The sequence below is a fragment of the Sprattus sprattus genome, assembly GCF_963457725.1.
Source record: "Sprattus sprattus genome assembly, chromosome: 11".
NCBI lineage: Eukaryota > Metazoa > Chordata > Actinopteri > Clupeiformes > Clupeidae > Sprattus > Sprattus sprattus.
Genome location: NC_137909.1, coordinates 3,487,100 through 3,507,664, shown reverse-complemented (window position 1 = coordinate 3,507,664; position 20,565 = coordinate 3,487,100). Strand labels below are relative to the sequence as shown.

The window sequence follows — 20,565 nt, the reverse complement described above, 5'->3', positions numbered from 1 at the left end:
TTGAGCAAATGAGCTTTCATCATCAGCGTTTGATATCGCTCCACTCCCCCTTCATTTTACACGTGTGCAGCCTACTTCTCATATATTGATGCGGGACCCGCTGTAAGGCATTAGCCAATTGGCAGCAAGCTCACCTGATTGCAGGGAGTGATTTTCATCAGTGCCGCAACAAGAGGCCATTCCAAGCGAAGAAGAGACACACGCCAGGCGGATAAACGAACTGCTACAAATAGGCTACGAGTGAGTCCTGGTAGAAAATGAAGAAAAGTCAAAGCGTCGCCCTGGATAGCCGTGATCTTAATCTATTATTTTCACTGATGAAAGGTTACGGTCCTCTAATGGCTCTTGCGGTAATTGCAGTGTTGTCTGTCTGTGCAGCATTCTTCATTTATCGAGCTAGTAAGGGTCAAAGTAAAAGAAACGCCGAGAAATCAGTGATGGAAGCCGAGGAGAAAGAGACAACAAATCCGATTCCGAAGAAGAGGAGAGTACAAAATAAACACGTCGACTCAACAGGTACATTTATAATGATTTGTATCCACTTGTTCGTTGAAATGCTCTATGTCTGACGACAACTTAACCTGCCCTGCGTTTTCCTTTTTTACACTCGCAACAGTAATGATTGAAAGGGTTTTGTTAAACTAGGCAACACATACCGACGTATATCCGTGTCGATGAAATACATTGTTTGGCATTAGTTGCCTGTCATAACTTCTTACAACTGAAGACCTATAGCCCAACATATAATTGGCCTTGCATTGAATATTAGCTGACTGCAAACTTGATGTATCTCTCTTTCCACTGGCAGCCTGTCTATAAGTGCAAAACAATCAGTAGCCAATGATAAGTTCTTTAGGTAACCCACATTAACCATTTCACCTGGAGAATGCTTTGATCTGATTTTTGTTTTGTTTTTTCTTTTTCTGTTAAGGGAATATGGATGATGCTCAGAAAACTATTCCAACTGATCCTTGTCAAATGATTCAAATCGTCTATCCACTTGAAAGCAGCCACATCTCTGAAGCTCATGGCCAGAACCTGAAGGAAGGGGGTAAACCGTCATGCACAGACCTGTCATCTGAGAGCTGTGCGAGTGTGCAGGGAATTCCACATGAGTCTCTTGCTGACTACAACACTTCTGAGAACGAATCCTGTGCCTCTCAGACCGGCAGCGATGATCTCATTGACCAGCCTGAAGCTGAAGATGCAGGGCTGGAAGATGCTGCAGAGCAGAGAGAGGTGGAAGTGCAGTCTGACGAGGACTTGATGGTTATCCAGGAAGGGTTTGTTGAAGATGGTCAAATGCATACTTTTGTCAATGAATCTTGGGAGAATTTGTCAGGAAGTTTTGAGAAAGCCTGCCTTAAAATGGGTCATAGAGATTTGCAAGAGAAGGAAATTAGTGTAAAGGCTTCTGCTCTGACTAGGTCCTGCTTGATTGAAGATGCATGTGAAAATGGAGACTCTGAGAAGAGTTGCAAGGCCCAAGATCAGACTTGCAGCATTGCAGGCACAGTTGAACATGATTTTGCATATTTTCAGCAAAGTGGTCAAGACTCTCCCCCTGAGCAGTTGGTGAGCGAAAACCAAAGAAAAACTGATGATCTGATCTGGGCATTGCAAACGGGTATAACAAGTAAGGGCGTGGAGGAGTTAATGGTCATCCACCAGTATGATCAGGAAATGCCTATCTTTAACCTTTACAAGTCTGACTACCTGAGCTTTTCCCCTGAGGGTTTCCCTGGGATGACCGGAGAGTCAGCTTTGATAAAGAACGTGGATGTGAGCCCTGTGGCACCGAGCCAGAGCAGCGGCGGGGACGTTCAGGTAGAGGAGAGCAGTGACAAGACTGAGATTAACATCATGGAGGCCACTATGGATAACAACGAATGGCTGAATGGAAATGAGAGCCTTAGTGACTTCCCTTGGAATAGTCTGAGCGAGGGAGGTGAAAGCTCCTCAATGGCTGAGGAATCTCAACAGGATATAGACTGGGACACGGAGAAATCTGAGACTTCAGAGGAGCTTTCAGCTGCATACACTTCTTCCAATGCTAATAATGATGATGACCCTGCAATGAAACGAGTGGCCACCGTTCCACCCATGCCTCAGACGGTACGTGTCACCTTCTCCGTCCACTACATCACTGACACTCCTAACCAGCTCCTCGCCATCACCGGGAACCAGCAGGAGCTTGGAGCCTGGCGCAGCTTTCTTCCTCTTCAGAGAAGTAAACATGGCTTCTGGTCCGAGACGCTCCCCCTCCCAGCGGAGAGCCAGGTGGAGTGGAAGTTTGTGTTGGTTGAGGACGGCGAGATCTTTCGCTGGGAAGAGTGTAGTAACCGCCACCTAGTGCTGACAGGGCAAGATGATGACCTCCATGTCCAGAGATGGTGGGGCTGCCTCTGAAGAGGTAGGATGAAATGGCTTGTATAGCTTGCTCACTGGAAACTCTACTCCTGCAATATGAAAATACAATATGTAGCAATAATGTTATCTGACAATATTAATGTAAGGTGCAATATTTTTGTCTGGGGAGGGGGGATTGTATAATTTGGTGTTGAAATGCTAGTTAGTGTAGCAAAAGACTGTGGTGTCATGGTAACATTGGTTACTCAAGAGCAGGTCAAAGGCACTAAATGCTGGTGTTTGCACTGGACAAAAGCAATATTCTCTTCACGCTGCTTGTTTGTTTTAAAAACCTATGAATGTAAGTCTTTCTCCGAGGTACACTGATGACTCCTACTGGTCTTGTGTGTGTCAGCTACTGTGTCTGCTACTGATCTATTATCTACTTCAGTGGAATGTAGAATCTAGTTTCATTGTTTATGTACAAGAATGCAACATTCCACTTGGTTCCTATTAGATTCACTTTAAAGCAGATTGGTTTTGAAATCACGTGTATTCTAGGTTATTTTACAGAATTTTTAATGTTGATCTAATATGCCTTCTCCCAGCTGATCCTTGATGCCTTTAATTCTACAGCAATATGTATAGGTCTTTGTTGTCAAATGTTTAACATGTGTTCCTTTTTATTTTAAGACCTGCATTGTTTTTAACTTTTTCTTCAGTTGTGTGTTCACAGTTTTAGATCATGTTCCACCATCATCCGTTCTGGATGGGGGCAACACAGAGCACAGTCCAAAGCAAGCCCATGTTGACTGTTTTTAAACTGTGCTCCGTAATCTTTCTATTTGCACTCTGTAAATATTCACTTATGTTCCCCTCACAGTTTTTCTTTTTTTTGTGTCTCCTTTTGGTGGTTTTCTGTATTTCTAATCTGTACTCGTAATAATCCATGAAGGGTATTTGTGTTGTGTCAAACATATTTAATTATTTTGATGGTGTCTGATGTGTTATGTATATTGTAAGTTTAATTGATCATATTAACTTGTATTGGAAAAAAATAATAAAGTATTTCCTTCACTTATCCCTCTTGCATAATAGTGATTTTGTTCATGAATTTGCACAGCTCTCCCATTCCTGAGTCACTTCCTTCATTAAATTTCCAGATCTGACTTGCTGGGTGACTGGGCTATTCCCTTCAGACGTTGAGGGGGTCATGAAGGATTTCAGTTCACATTGTACTGCGGCTTAAAAGCCCCGGTAGTGTTCTCTGCAGAAATAAAGACTGTAGTCACAGATGCATGGGTGGATTGGAAACCATGTGGGGGGAGGTGCTGGGCTAGCACTAGCTAGTAGTCATTTATTTAACAAAAGTTGCTCACCTATGGCATACATCAAGGCTTTGTTTTCTGAAAGGTCTAGTTCTCATTTTCCAAAGTGATTTTATGAATTCTCTGTTCTCTATTTTTTGGGTTCTCTGTTTTGTAAGGCTCTGTGATGGAAGGGATTATGGACTGTGCTGCCAGGCCTGTAAATGATTCATTTGCACTGAGTGGGTGCATTTTAAGGTCCAGAAAAGAGAACTTAAAAAATAGTCCAACCTTATTTTTGTAAAACATGTGTCTCGTCTTTTGGCAGGAGGTAAATCTGGGTTACTGTTGTGGCCTTTTAAAGCCTGTAGCAATACAGAATAGGATGGCATGCATTCAGCATTAGGACTTCTAAAGGAGCATACATTGACATCACAGCTTAAGCTGTGTGAATGTTGTGCAAAGAAGGTTGCATGCAGCAAAAAAAGAGCAGAAATGTTCAAAGTCAACTTCTCAGTGGAGCAAATATGAGGCACTTCTGCGCCCTCACAGTGGAAAAATGGGATATTTTTGGATAGCCCAGTTATTAAACTACCATGCAGGATGCGTTTGCAAACTTTTTTTTGTTTGTGACTTGACAGTAAGTTGCAGGTGCAGTGGCCTAGTGTGCTTTGGTCTAGTTTAACAGATGGATGGTGTATTTGTGTCATTTTTGATGTTCCAGCCATGACGTCAGGATATTCTTGCGTCACCTTATTTTTTCACTGTTGCTCCTCTCCCATCATGGAGTTTAAAGTATTTATTATATGAAAATAAAATACATTTAGGTTTCATTTTAGTTTATACCAACAGAGCCCAACAAAGTATGACAATTTTTATCCTTTTCCCAAAGTCATTTTAGGTTCAGATACTCTTTCAAATAAAGATTACTGTGACTGTCAGCACATTTTATTTTCTGTTTACATAAGCCCATGTTTTACTGCACTACTTTGAGGTGTGTGTGTGTGTATGTGTGAGAGAGAGACAGAGTGTGTGTGCATATCAGACTATTAATAAAACATACCACTCTTCATACTGAGATATTGCTAAGATTACCCTGACCTTCCATTGGGACAGCCTATATAAGGACAGCAGGGAACGGCACAGAAATAGACTCCCTAGAAATGGCCTTTACTACTCTGCGAATGACTGTCCCCAGTTCAGTTATCTGAATTTTTACCTGAATAGTTCCTGAAATGTCCCACACTTTTCTCCTATTCTGCTCATCCTCTGGGAAATGAAGTTCCAGCCTTTTACTTACAGTGTAGTGGATAATCGCAATGATGACCATCCACTGGCCAATAGTCACTAGTAAAGACACATTTGTTGCTAACGGCAGCATTCTTGTCCCAGAATGCAACACGGCACAAAGCTTTGCTAGAGCATCAAGTGCATTTGTTTGCAATGGCTCATATTCAGATCAAGAAGGCTGTTATATTATAGCCCAATATGGCAGCTTCATATTAATCCACTATGAAACTAATTTAATGACTTTGAAAGAGGACACCGTTTTTTTTCCTGAATGAAAGGGGATGGAAATAGTGAGCTGTCTTTGGTGGGAAGGAGGTGGAGAGGGGAGAGATTGATTGTACACTATTGGCAGCCTCTCAGGACTGCTCAACATCCAAAAGGAACTTCAGAAGAGATATTCCATCTTATCTTGCAGTTGCCAAGCATGAAAAGCCCGATAAGAATAACTCTAATATAATAATACAGTTTAATCTCTCGATGGGGTACTTACAATAAATGTAATGTAATTGAAAGATTTTGACTGTGCTATGAAAATGTACTGATGACACATAATAACAAAGAATATCATTACTACATGTGTTTCATTTCTCCCAATTAAAAATAAAAATAAAGGGAAGGTCAACTTTCACTGACGGACTGAAGGAAAATTAAAGAGGAAATAAAGGATCAGAGGTTCTTAATTTAATTATGCACACAGAAAGATTAATTATGCCTGAGGTATATTCAATTCAATTCAATTTCATTTGTAAAGCGCCATAACATTACAATTGCCTCTAGGCGCTTAACAGAGCCTAAACCCCCTTAGTGCATGCACAATGGCAACAGGGGCAAGGAAAAACTCCCCGTAAGGCAGGAAGAAACCTTAGGCAGAACCACGGCACATAAGGGGGAACTCATCTGCTTGAGGTCCCATCTGCTTGAAGTATACAGACATCCGGTGGTAAACACATGATACAGGCAAGACCAGATTACTGTACCAATAGGGTTACTGTTACAGGGGTAAGGGATGTAGGGACAGATAAACATTTCAGTGGTGGCAATAATGTATATTGTATATAAATGCTAGCATAGGGTATTGGGTAGAATAGGTGTACGGCAATGCAGTGGCGGTGGGTACGATTGGCCAAGGGTTTCTCCAGGTGGACCAGGTGGAGAGACTACAGCAGCGTCCCATAGCGGAGATAGTCCTGATTAGTAGGGAGAGAAAAGGGAAGAAAAGGAAGAAAGTGAGTGGGTAGAGTTCAGCTGTCCATGTGCGTAGATGAGGAGTGGTGGGGACGAGGAGCAATAGTTCACCCTTCCATCAGCGATTGGAACATGCTATAAGGGAGAGAGAACATTTATGTTAGTAGACATCAATTTATATCTGTATATCTACAGAAGATATGTTGCATTTATTTACACCCCCAAATGCAAAAAAATGCATAAATGCATTATGTGACACTACATGTTTTAAATCATCTTGAAGAAATTTGTATCAAGGATCTACCTGTTCAAATGTCTGTTATCACAACAACCTGTGATAGAACATTCCTGTTTACTGTGTTTACTTCATAGCTACGTTTAGTTTAGTTTGTTTAGCCACCTCTTTAGGTTGGTTAGTTTCTTTATGCATGTCTTTAGGTCTTCAGGTTAGTTTGTTTAGGCACGTCTTTAGGTTAGTTTGTTCAGGCATGTTTTTAGGTTAGTTTGTTTAGGCATGTCTTTAGGTTAGTTTGTTTAAGCACATCTTTTGGTTAGTTTATTTAGGCATGTCTTTTGGGGCAGCTTTGAAAGGTTTTATTTAACCAATTTTGGTAAAGGTCAGGACCAAAGTGCCTAAACAAATCCCTTCAATGTGATGGAACAATAGTGCCACACTCTGGTTAAGAGTAGTAGTGTTCTTATATTTGCACTTTTTGTGAAACAGAAACGTAAGGACCCTGAGCTGACATTTGTTTTGATTACTGGCAAAGTGTTGACCAAGGAAGAATTACAAATCAGATTTTTAGAGTAACCAAAAATTAAACCTTACTTTAAATTGTACCCTTGAGTACAGATGATTTCAAGGCAAACAAACAACATTATTGGTCTAAACAAATCCACATTATTTATTTTCACTAAACAAATGTCATGTGTGAAGCCTCTGGAGCGGTCAGAATGGTCCTTTATCGCTCCTTAAACTACTGGAATTTTCAAAATGATTTTCATGAAGACTTCAAGGGCTTCTTCAAGGGCTTCTTTTAAAATGAGTCCTTCATCAACCCCTCCCTCCCTTACTTGAAAAGAATCACAATATGGCTTTTTGCTCCACACAAATTCATCCCAGCTGGAGTTAAGCAGGGAAAATAAATCCCGTCTCGAGGCTATTTGCTGTCAAAACATTTTTTTCTTCCACTGGACCTTAAAATCCAATAAGAAAAAAATCTCTTCCCATAAACAACTGACCACCCACTGACAGAAGAGGAATCTGGATCTTTTTCTTTCATCACTTTGTTAATTTTCCCACCATTCTGCCAAATATTTCCTGTGCAAGTCCCTCATCAGCCCATCAAAAGCCTCACACACAATTAGGATTGTGGAACATACATGGAAAACAGTGTGCTGCGTTGCCAAGAGGGTGTGTGTTCCTGGCTACTGTACAGATAGCCTTAGACTACCTAATCGCCTGCCCTTTGTGAGGTCCACTGGCACATGGTCACGTGCTGTGGGAGTCACAGGCCCTGTTTTTCCAATCTAACACCTTACCGAGGGGAGAAAGACCTGACTCAGGGTCATATGACCTGATGACTGCTCTGTAGCAGGGCAACGCAGTGAACAGTGTGGCTGTTGCCTCTGCCCCACTGCTCCCCCCTCTCATCTTTAATGATGTGACACAGTGTGGTGAACATTGCATCATGATTAAAGTATGTTATGAGTCAATGTGTTGTGCCAGGTGATATACAGTACTGTATGTGGTTGTGCACACCTGCAGTTTCACACATAGGCTTAGGGGATGAATATCCAGCTCTTTCCACAACAGCTGAAGATGTGTTCCAGTTTACAGAAGATATGGAATTACATTTACAGTCAAATAGAATGGTGTTGTCATTGTTGATTTACATTTACAGTCAAATAGAATGGTGTTGTCATTCTTGATTTACATTGACAGTCAAAAAGAATGGTGTTGTCATTGTTGATTTACATTTACAGTCAAATAGAATGGTGTTGTCATTCCTGATATACATTGACAGTCAAAAAGAATGGTGTTTTCATTGTTGATATACATTGACAGTCAAATAGAATGGTGTTGTCATTGTTGATAAACATTGACAGTCAAATAGAATGGTGTTGCCATTCTTGATATACACATTGACAGTCAAAAAGAATGGTGTTGTCATTGTTGATTTACATTTACAGTCAAATAAAATGGTGTTGTCATTCTTGATTTACATTGACAGTCAAAAAGAATGGTGTTTTCATTGTTGATATACATTGACAGTCAAATAGAATGGTGTTGTCATTGTTGATAAACATTGACAGTCAAATAGAATGGTGTTGCCATTCTTGATATACACATTGACAGTCAAAAAGAATGGTGTTGTCATTGTTGATTTACATTTACAGTCAAATAAAATGGTGTTGTCATTCTTGATTTACATTGACAGTCAAAAAGAATGGTGTTTTCATTGTTGATATACATTGACAGTCAAATAGAATGGTGTTGTCATTGTTGATAAACATTGACAGTCAAAAAGAATGGTGTTATCATTGTTGCATTCCAGGTCCAGTTCTCTCCATAGGGCAGAATTGATTTTATATTATAAATATTTATTATACGGCTCTTCAGAATGTTCCAAAAAGTACCGTTGATTTGAATGGGCCATCCCTACGTCATAGGTCACATTAATTCCTGCTAACATACCGCTGCGAAAAGATAATGACTGCTGTCATTGGCAACGGGTTTTGTACTTCTAATTTACATCTTTCATATCATTCCGCCAGAAGTCCAGTCATTTTAACGCAACAGTAGACAGTCATTTGAAGTCAGCAAGTAATGGGTTGCTATGCAACACCTGAAACTTCAAAGTTCTATTTGCTTGAAGAACTATTTATTTCTTAACGGGACTCATGAAACGGCAACTAAATCATTAAAAAGAGGTAGGCTACGTTGGAGGAATGTCTTCTATCGTTTTTGGCAAGTAACCGTATAATAAGCGGGATAATGTATTGTCCGTCGGTCATTCTTCAAAAATAATTCCCTTCAGGACGCCCCGTCGGGAATTATTTTTGGAGAATGACCTCCGGACAATACATTATCCCTTACATATATTTGATAGTATAGCTCTTTGATAACACCCTTTCTTCTCAGCAGAAATCCATCCACAGACCTGTTTTAATTAGGTAAACATTGCTAACTACCACGTTTGTTTTGCTCACACTTGTCCGAATATTTGGGTAGAGACTAGAATCAGCATGTCATCCATCTGTCACTTGCATTTCCAGAACAACTTCCTATTTTCAACTGAGCTTCCTGTTTCTTGTCAACATCCTGCCAAAGCAGATGTGCAGTGCCCTTTGCCCTTGATGACCCCCCTCCTCACCATGTGCCACCTTGTACTTTCCTAAGTACCTGTTTTCCTTCCTTGAACACACACCAACACCCCCTAAATCTAACCATGATCATGTGAAGAGTGTGTTTATTCATATTATAATTAAGCTTTTAGTGTATACTGCCTGTGTATCTCAAGCCATACAAACTCAGTGCTGAGAGACAGTAACTGGTTATGGTATGTGTTCGTGAGATATAATAACTGGGGTCTTAATAAACATATGAGGAGTTCATGGAGGAGATCTCATACCAAACATACAATAAACATACCATGGAAACTCCCCCTCCCCAGAGCATGTGTCTTCCATATGTCTTCACTAGACAAACAGTCGTGCCCTTGGCTCCTGCTTGTCTGAGAAAATACATAGGGCTCAGACTGGCATTAAAGAAAATCACTCAATTACAAAAAGAGCTCTAATCTAAAACTGGTCTCAACAGACCTTTTGTTTACCTTCAAGTCTCTCTCTTTCCCTCTCTCTGACACACTGTCTGTCTCTGCTTTTGAATCTAATGTTTTTATGTACATAACAGCAAAATTATCAGTAATTCTCTCTCTCTATCTCTCTATCTCTCTCTCTCTCCCTCTCTCTCTCACACACTTTAGTCCAAATAATAGGATAGGAATGACAAGTCATGTACAGTCTTTGACAACTATAAGCAAATCTTTTTTTCAGTTAAACCTGTTGTGACATGCATTCATAAGGATGCACACAGTTGTCAAGCACAGCACTCACTGTACATTTGAATATTAGCAGTAAAGAAAATGGGCTTTTTGCTGATAACTGATCACCATTAAGAGCTTAATCTTTAAGTATTTGAAAAATGCCAAGTCAGAGGCAAACACACCACTGGTTGAAACACAATAAGCTGTAGGGCTAACACATATCCTCCATTACTGCCTACTGAAAGTGAAAAATTGGATTGACACCATCTAGTAGAATGTTCTCTGCGGACCAAATCTTCATTCACAAAGCGCAGAGATGTTTATTTATAACATACAATTCAATTAGTCTCTCTGAGCCCATGCCTGCTCTGCCAGCATGCATGTCTGACTCTAACTGGAGGACGGCCGGCACAGCTCCTGGCCTGGCAGAATGAAACACCTGCAACTGAGTGAATGTAAAGCCCTTCTTCATAATAAATAATACAAATAATATTTAGGAGACTTTTTATTTTATTTTATTTTTTACAAAAGACCAAAGGTAAACACAAAGGACTTTTATGTTCCAAATGAATTAAACTGCTTCACACATACTTGTTCAAAGACTTTCAATGTCTGTGCTTTTACAAATAGCAGCCATATTAGGTCATACAGATATCAGCTATTCTTGACCTGAATATCAGAGATTACCAGGACAAAACATGAGCTCTTGACACTTATTCAGCTCCAACTCAAAAAAAGGGGAAAGGCTTTGAGTGTTAAATTACAAGTGTACTCATATGCCTCTTTTAATACTATTAGTACAGGTGGTATCTTTGTTCACTCTTGGGAATGCATAAACGGGACACGGAGACATGCTGGTGCTCTTCTTGTTTTCCTTGTTGGAGAGGTTGGACTGGAATTTTGATGAAGTAATCAAGACACACTAATGGAATGACCGAGGGACGGTCGGTTTGTCCTGCGCAGTGTGTGAGCCGCAGCAGAATAGAGAGCTGGTCACGGAGATGACTGAACCAAACCTCTCACTGTCATTGGGTTTCTACACGGTTCCTGTCGGTCTGCACAGAAAGTGTAGCGGCTTACGTGCCTTGCGCATGCGCTGTGCAAGACCCATGAGTAATGAGCTGGGCAGGAGGACAAAATATCGCATCCATGGATTCGAAAAGTTTCAGCGCATCAGGAGAACCAGCTGAAATCCCGATCCGACTCGTGCGTGGTTCGACAAGTGAAATGTGTCTGTTGGTTATCCACGGAATAATGTGAACATTGTGGGGGAAGCCAGCATTCACAATTTTAAAACTTTGCTGGACAAAACTTTTTTTGTGACAGGACTGGCTGACCAGATCTCTGAGAAAGCAACTCAGCGGCCAGACTAGCGGTATCCTTTCTCTGAAGCCAGTGGATTGGAGCAAATTCTATTGTGATGCTAAAATGAAGTCGGAAGAGGGAAAGGGCTGACAAACGATCAAACGTGAAGCTTTCCACGGAATAGTAGCCTACACACTAAAACTCAAAAGGGATGTATTACTTTTGCACTTAGTTTGTAGTTTGATTTTTTCATAGAACTATGCCGATTGACTTTGTTTTATGACATGGTTACAAATCGTTTGAATTTTCTTCGGAAAAATGACCTAATATTTACCCTGGCAATCCCTCTTTACTGTCTGACTAAGAATTTAATAATGCACGGAAATGATTTATCAAACAGGAATGGACATTCTTATCTTGCCATGTGTGGTTTCTAAGAAGAAGCGGAGTAGGACAGCAAATAACCAAATTTCTCTGGTCCTCGATTCGTCTTCTCAAGTGGGCTTTGGTTGACTGAGCCGGTGAGAAGGACTGTCTACGGTCCTCGCCTCTTCTCGCCTCTGTTGCTGACTATGGATAACAGTTTAACCGGCTCTAACAGCACCGTGTTCCATAGGGGAAAGTCTCTGTATGTGCAGGCTCGGCTCCAGGGTGGAGCTCCATGGGGGTTTACGCTCAAAGGTGGCCTTGAACATGGAGAGGCGCTCATCATCTCGAAGGTGAGGACTCATTAGAAGTTATATATCATTATCATACATTTCCAAGCTTTGAATGATTTATTTGACTATTATCTGTCAACAGACCGGCCTTACATTATGTTTCTGTGGCCCAGGATTCAGTGGTTTCACATTTCACCGAAACACTGAATTGTCAGACCTTTATAGCTATTTCATTCAGACAGATCGCTCACACAATAGATCCGACGACATATAGACGTTTATCATAATAGTCACATGTAATTATGCACCTGTTCTTGCTGCTAAAGAGGTTAAAAACTCATTACCACTGGTTTATATTATCCCAACTGAAAGGATGGGTATAAAAGACTCCTCTGGAGGAGCCTACTACTCACATAATAGCCCTCAGCAGGACCTCCTAGTCTGCCACAAGTGGTTGTTACAATGAATGTGGCCTTTCAACACAACCGCTTCCATGCTAAATCTCTTTCCTTGCCCTGGACAAAAGAATGTCTGCTAATCCACAATCTCGTGACCAGTGCGTTTTTAGGGCATACTGTATGTCTGTACTGCCCCAGATGACAGCACAGGGCACAAGCTGGTGGTGTGGATGAGGGCACCCATCTCTCCCAGGCCCTTTGGTCATGCAGAAGAGGCAGCTTCCAAAGCTTGCGTATCCTCTTCACCTCATGTCTGCAGTCACAGTCACTTGAGACTTGCATGATTTGTTTGTGTAAGTGATGGCTTGTATACTACCAAATATGACGTTTTTGGAAAAGACATCAATTCAGACTTTCTATCAACAGCAACTCATGGATATCATGTAGCTGAAGTTAGCCTTATAGCCCGTGTGAGTTGAACATTCTGCCAGACCTGTGTTGCTTGGCAGTGTCTAATGTTATTCTGCTGTTATTGGTTGCAGTGTGACCTAAACGCTGCTGAACTCATGTACTCACCCTGTCCAGGTGTCTGTGCAGGGCTGTGTACAGGGCTTGACATGCTTTAATTACACATCCAAATCCTGTTTGATAGTAAACTCAAAGGTCAGCCTAAAGTGGTCAATGAACAGGAAGTGTTTGACAGGTTGATGAAAGGAAACATGACCTCTCCCTTTTTTAATCTCTCTAAAGTCATTGCACACAAATATTATGTTCTATAACACCACTTGCACACATATGACAGTGTTACAGCATATGTCACATTTAAGCCCAATAATAACTGATCTAGTGTCAGATACAACACTGTGGCCAAATTCTGATCAATCTCCCCATGACCCCTGTGTTATTGATGTCTAATGTGATGTCATTTGTATTTACACATTACCTGAACTAGAATTAACCCTGCTGTGTGCACTGTAATTCAGTACTCGCCTTTGGTCTGCAAACGTCTAAGGGGAAACCGCCATCAGATGAGGATAGTCTTCATAAATAAGTCAAGTTGCTGTAGCTGTAGAATCCAAGGGAAGTCATAACTCTTGGCTTGGCCCGTGATGCAGAGCCTCTGCCTTGTCCTCTCAGCATTGGAGGGAAAGGGAGAGAATGAGGAAGGGGAGCGTGCTTGTCTTGGACTATACCTCCATGTATCAGAGCACTGAGTTCACCCAGCTTTATCATCATTAATCTGAGCTCACCATGCCCTCACCGAAGAGTTCATTCCCCATATCCCACAGCTTGTTTGGGAAGTTTTCATATCATTCCCACTCAATTCCTTCTCTTCCCACAAGGGAAAAAAGGTTTGTTTTTGTGTCTTGCAGACATGACATGGGGATGGGAGGGAGGGGGCATTCATTAACTGAAGACCATTTTCCCATCCTGCCTCTGACTTGTTGAAGCAGCACTGATTGCTCTGAGCTATATTACAATTTGTACTGAGTTCAATGTTTTTGGAACATTATTTTATGTTTTTCTCTGGCTGGATTGAGTCTGGCAGATAAAATGAGTTGGGTCTAAAAGAGGATAGGCAAGGCAGGCTGCTCTGCTGGCCTTATTTGGTGATTTGGAGTTCATTCTCGGAGAGAACTCTCAGCTGACAACTGAATTGCCTTGAAAGAAATTAAACCTTGAAAACAAAAGCAAAAAGTAGTAAAGAAGTGACAGTGACAGTGGCAATGAATGATCCCAGGGGCAATGAAAGAGGCACTCTTCAGCCACCCTGTTTAAAGGAATGTATGTAGCTTTTAGGATAGACCGGAAGATATTTTTCTATAAAATCAGAAATTATGTAAGACAGAACTCAGCAAGGCAAGCAATATACGCCCTCAGTGGACGCTCTGAAATATCCAATCACATTCTAGCTTATAATTGTTATAATATTATATTAATGACTGCTTACAAGGAAACAAGATTAGTGACATGGTTTCAAATGTGAGCAAGATGCCTGGCAACCCATTTGGGGTCTAAGGACATCTTAGGATGTCTACATCTCTTTCTCTGACACCGTTGATTGATGCCAAAGAAACTCATAGTGATAAGGTTTTGGGAAATCAGAGAGAGAGAGCGAGAGTTGTAATGAAAATGTTGAGATCTCAGTATTGTAAAGGTTAGAGAAATTAAAATCGACTGACCATGAAAAGTGACAGACTTATAATACAATCGAAAGAATCCTAGTATCTGCTCATGAAATAGCTGCATTAAATGCCAAGCAAGCCACTACACTTCCTGTGTGTATTCAGTCACATTCATGCAGAATGGAGAGATTGATTGGAACTGACTTTGTAAGGGAGGAGAGCAGAGCTCTGATGTGCAGATAAGGGATGAGCTGGTGTGAGCGGCCCGACACGGATGCTGCTGGGACAGTGGCACAGTCCTTCTGTTGAGGGATTAACACCAGAACACCATTAAGCAGATGTTCAAGCATGCTAACGTCTGTAATGGTACACCAGAATGACCAACATATGCACTAACTCATGCAAAGACATAGGCATACACACACTTACACATTACATGAACCCCTTACCCCTCCCAAATACAGTCTTCCTTCCCCCCTCCTCTCCCCAGGCCCTCTCCTGAAGTGGGGAAGTGCAACCCGGAATGTGGCTCGGGGTTCCTGGCAGGATTTCAAGAGAGAGAGAGAGAGAGAGAGAGTGAAAGAGAGAGAATGTCGGTAACGGAATTTGCGAGTGCTAGGGTTGCCTGAAAGGCAACAAGGAGGAGAAAGGAAAGGCTTAGAAAAAGAGATAGCGAATCCAAACACTTCATGACTGCATACTGATTTTCCAGTCATATGTTTTTCTTTCCTGTAAGATGTCCTTTTATTGGGCCGGCTTTGAATGTAGCACTCTATTTACTGGGACTTGGCCATTGGAGACGCTGTCACAGTGACCTACGACTCGCAGGGCCGAGGGTTAAAGAAAGGTTAAGAGAATTAGTCTCTTTATCCAGGGTCTTATTAATACCTTCATTGTCAGGCGCTTGGCAGCACATCTGTATTTAAAAGAGTCCTTGTCCCGGCCCCCTGGCCACCAAAGTTAAGCAAATCTCAGCGCAGCCTTTTCTCAGGGCCACAACAGCTTGCCACCAGGAGGAAATGTAAAACATAGCCATGCCATGTTTTTCAGATAATTCTAAATATGTCACGTTCTGAACAGCAGTATATTAAATGAGAGTTTAGAATTTGTTCAACAGTTTGTAAAGTTAAAAAGTTGTAGAAAATGTCCGAGAGTAACTGTGTGCAACTGTGAGGTGAGAGTGTCTAGCAATTCAAAAGGCCTCTCCTTTTCTTTTTGGTGTTTCATTGAAAACAGCATCAGTGGATGAATGAGCATAGGCTCTAAATGCTGTTTACATGCTCACCCACTAATGACCTGTTGGCAGCTGACGCCTACACAGTCTTACATACTAATAGGCAACAGTGATGCATGTTAAAGAAGCTTGGCTCAAAAGAATCTTTTCACATGGAGATTCACCTGAAAGAGTTGTTATAATATCAGCTGTTATCTATCTGTTCAGTCTATTGTTTTTACAGGAAATGCTGTCATCATGTCTTTATTACAATATGACAACAGTCATCCTCAAGAAGTGGAAATCCCACATTTTCCACGTGTATCCCATCTGTGTGGCTTTGATGAGGGGCTAGCACGGCGTTCCCAGAGGAATGTTTTCACACATTGCTCCATGTGCAGCAGGCTCTTAAGATAAGGCAAGCAGGACGATCCATAGGGAGCATTTTATGAGGGGTGACACAGTTCTGGACACATCTCCTGAGCCCCAGTTTGGGCATGCCAGTGGAAAATTGACCTTAAATGACCTCACTGAGGCATGAAAGTCAATGAGTTGAAGGTGGCTGTGACTGGACAGAGTAGAGTGTGGACTGTGACATTCTTTAAAAACAGTCTCTACCCTATTCATTTAAGTTTCATTGTATATGCCTAACTGTGTGTGTGTGTGTGTGTGTGTTTGTCTCCAGGTTGAGGAAGGAGGCAAAGCAGACCAGTTGGAGCATCCCCTACAGGTGGGAGACCAGGTGGTGATTATTAACGATGTGGAGCTAAGCGGCTTCAGACAGGAGGCCATCTCTCTGGTCAAAGGCTCCTACAAGACCCTCTGGCTGACCGTCCGCAGGTGAGTCCAACTGCCCCCTCTTGAAGCACTAGCTAGGCTAGCAGATCAGGTTGATTTATGAAAGTTTATGGCTAGTGTGTTTTTGATCTGTTGTGGAGCTAATGTGTGACTGGTTAGCTTAGATTTTCTCAGCCAGGAGCCTTGGTAAGTGCAAGATCAAGTCAAATTTGTCATGATATACTTTTTTGAAGCCGACATTTGTTTTCCAGATGTTCTGTTTGCCAGAATCACAACATCAGCCTGCAGTATAAGTTCACCTGCTCACTGAGTCTGTCATGGCATCACTCTCTCACTGCCTTGCCTGGTGCCTCAAGTTTACGAACATAGATAGACACAGCCTCAGATGCACACACACACACACACACACACACACACACACACACACACACACACACACACACACACACACACACACACACACACACACACACACACACACACACACACACACACAACACACACACACACACACACACACACACACACACACACACACACACACACACACACACACACACACACACACACACACACACACAAACACACACAGGCTTGGTGTCAGTGGAAGTTGGCTCAGCCAGATGATGCCTCTGCCTCTTTGTTATTAGCACAAGGGCTACTGTGAGTACGTGCTCAACACCCTGGGGAGAGTCAAAATAGGGGAGAGCGTGCACACACACACACACACACACACACACACACACACACACACACACACACATGCAAAAACACTCTCTCACATCCACAAACAAACTCAAACACACAACCAGAATCCAAATCACAGGACTTTGTTTGATATACGTTGCACAGGCAACACAGATTAGATACTGCTGATGGCAACAGGGATTGAAGGCCGTGCACCTGGCACTTGTCAGGTCTTGCCTCTAGGGGGCAAACTCTATGAGATTCAACTGGAAGCTTCCGTGCAGCAGCACACTAGAAGAGCAGTCAGAATATCTCCACTGGATTTCCAGCTTGGCAGAGATGCAGCATGTTCTTATGAGAGTTATCATGCAGGTATTAAGTGGCTGACTCAGTCACCCATCTTTACCCCCAGCTGAAAGAGGGGGACAGTGATGCTGGGGCACAGAGTGTGGCCTGGGCTGGGCCGCTCACAACAGGCCTGAGGGCATAGAGGCAGTCTGTGTGCACACAGCCAGGTCTTTTTCTTAGTCCCCATTAAGGAGCCATAATGGCGACCATTGTCCCACACCTGGCTTTGTTCAGGGCCAGTGCCTGGTGTCAGATTCTCCAGGATAACTCGGGCTGGATTTGGGGTGAATGCCGCCCGCCGGATGGGGGAGGGGAGAGATGGTCAGTTCTCAGGTGCGGTTCTCCTGTGTGGGATGGGGGCGTTGGGTGGCTGGGGGGATCTGGGTTATGGTGCTCTCATGTGTGGCTGTGCTGAGAAAGAGAGAGAGAATCAGGGAGAGAGAGTAGAGGAGAGGGGTCCAATAGAAGGCCGTGGAAATCTCATGTTCCCAGGCATGGCTGGGGTTTTGTGTTAGAGGGTGAGCAGACTGTTGGGGTGAGGTACGGGGGCCGACGGGGCAGGAGGGTGGTGGGGGTAGTCACTTGAGGAGGCTCAGACACAGGCAGGAAACACAAGGCATCTGCGGGAGTAAGGCTTTTATTTGCATCCCGGTACAGAGTCCACTCCTTGGCAGACAGAGGCATCCGAGTTGGGGCGAGCAGCTTCCCCCTCCAGAGTCCAGATCTCCTTTACCTCACGGGACTGTTCAAAATGGACCCTTGTCTAGCACACTGAGGAGGAAGTTGTTGACTTTGTGAAGCTCTTGATCAAACACGCTTTCCCCCTGGATGACTCGTTTGCCAGAGGCATTAAAGAGTGGAGAGGGAGAGATAGCGCCAGCCAGGGCACACAATCAGTAAAGGCCAACCGCCATTAGTGCATGCAGGTGTGACATCACCAGGGGACAGGACGAGTGGAGGAGTTACACAAGAGAGGACTTGGGACTCGGAGACTTCCTTGGGAAACGGGGGACCGCGTGAAGGGAAGCAGAGAGAGGTCATGAGGGCTGCTGGGAAGAAGCAGTAAACGGGAACACAACTGCGCTCACTTTACAACTATTAACATTCCTCTGTCAGTGCCGACAGGGCTTTGTAACATTTTATGATAACAGTGTTAGAAATCTGTGCTAAGAACAGATTCTGACTCAAGCGGTTGTGCTGACATGGATCCTGCCATCTATTAAGGCCAGCAATCCTGGAGACGATCAGTCCACACCATGGATGGACCGTAGCGAAGGACTTTAACATAGAAGATTTTCTTTGCCAGTTTGAACTCATTTCTTAATGCCTCAGTCTCTCAGAATGAGAGCGGTTGGGAGGCGGGATCAGCTCCTGTGAGAGAAAGCAGGGGATTATCTGCCTTGGGTGTAAGTTTGAGCGGTGATGGACGAAAAGGAAGACAATATGAGTGAATCAGACAGGTATGTGACGTCTCCTCGTGTCTTTGGGTGGAGATGGTGCTCTGAGAAGGGTTGCCAGGGTAAGAGCATAGGCAGCATTGTTCATCCCTGATTATGAATGTGTTGTTGTCTCTCAGTGGTAATTGCTAAGCGCCTAGAGGCAATTGTATTGTTATGGCGCTATATCAATAAAATTGAATTGAATTGAATTGAATTGAATTGAATTGAATTGAATTGAATTGAATTGAATTGAATTGAATTGAATTGAATTGAATTGAATTGAATTGAATTGAATTGATAAAGGTACAGAATCCACCCTTGGCAAGTAGTGGTGACAAAAGCGTTTGTTATCCAAATCGATGGCAACCTGACAGGATTTCTAGTCTAAACTCTTTCTTTTGGGGCGAATCTGTCCTCTTGGAACCCATGAAGATATCTCACCCTTTAAACATTAGCTAGAATATAAGCATGATATTTCTCTCACGGTTCCGGTTGTAACACACTATTAATGACCTACAGTGACTAAACAGGTTGTTAGTTAGCCACCAATCTCCTCGTTGCCAAGAACAGACTAAATTGGACAGCCAGGGCAACCCTTCACCCCTAACCCTGCTCCCCACCAGGAGATGACCAGGCATAGAGAAGAACCGCAACAATGCTACAATGTGGAATGCAGTAAATATTTAACAACGTCCTGTGAGACAATGTGTTCTTGCCAAGTTTCTCTGCCTAGCACCTGCCATCTCTCTTTCCTCTTTTCTTTCTCTCTCTCTAACTTTCTCTGTCTCTCTCTCTCTCTCCCTCTCTCTCTCTCTCTCTCCCTGTCTGTCACTGTCCCCCTTGCTCCCTGAAGCCCCATGCTGTTCACTAACCCCAGCGGAACATGGCTTGACAGATCCTGCTGCAGTGGAAACCTAATGCAACGTTTGTGTTCACTTAGTGTCAGATGTTAATAAGTAACTTGCTTATGCAAAGCCCCAAGCGCGGTGCAGAAGGCTCAATGCATGGCTTTGTGAAGGGTGCCCACTGTTTGGCACAAGACAGCCACTAAGTGAAGTGACTGCGTTTCATGTTCTCTATGCGTTCACTGACATCGCAAATAATGACTTAATGTGCCCAAATGTGATTAAAAATGAAAAGCCTAGTCTGTTTAGCTTTCATGAGATGCTGCACAGGGGATATCCAACCATGTTCCTGCCTAGAGTGGACTGGTGGACAGACTGGTGGACAGATGTCCCCCTGAAGCCACCTTTATAGTCAACACAACACCTCACCCTCAACACCTCACCCTATTTGTGATCCGTGGCATCAAGTAGAAAACGAGTACAGGGAGTAAATGAAAAGAAATATAATTATTTGTTGAAACACTCATGTACGTGTTTTACCATGGTCAGAATTTCAACTTTAGGGTT

General features: G+C 42.7%; 2 protein-coding genes across 2 annotated transcripts in view; both read left to right on the top strand.

Moving 5' to 3' along the window:
• The first annotated feature begins 203 nt into the window (after positions 1-203).
• On the top strand, positions 204-3,430 carry stbd1 (starch binding domain 1). The gene is made up of 2 exons (XM_080848055.1): positions 204-516; positions 932-3,430. Exons 1-2 carry the CDS (start codon positions 258-260, stop codon positions 2,407-2,409), a joined length of 1,737 nt encoding a protein of 578 aa, XP_080704181.1. The 5' UTR covers positions 204-257; the 3' UTR covers positions 2,410-3,430.
• An 8,627-nt stretch (positions 3,431-12,057) lies between these two features.
• The window catches only part of shroom3 (shroom family member 3), a gene marked incomplete at both ends in the record, with an annotated part of 47,743 nt that continues 39,235 nt past the window's right edge, over positions 12,058-20,565 (top strand). The window contains 2 exons of the mRNA XM_080847074.1: positions 12,058-12,204; positions 16,567-16,721. Coding sequence (XP_080703200.1) covers positions 12,058-12,204; positions 16,567-16,721 — 302 coding nt within the window. The remainder of the gene's footprint in view (positions 12,205-16,566; positions 16,722-20,565) is intronic.

Coding starts and splice junctions, on each gene's coding strand:
- stbd1 (XM_080848055.1), top strand. CDS start 258: ATGAAGAAAAGTCAAAGCGTCGCCCTGGATAGCCGTGATCTTAATCTA. Junction 517..931: donor TAAACACGTCGACTCAACAG/GTACATTTATAA, acceptor TTTTCTGTTAAG/GGAATATGGATGATGCTCAG.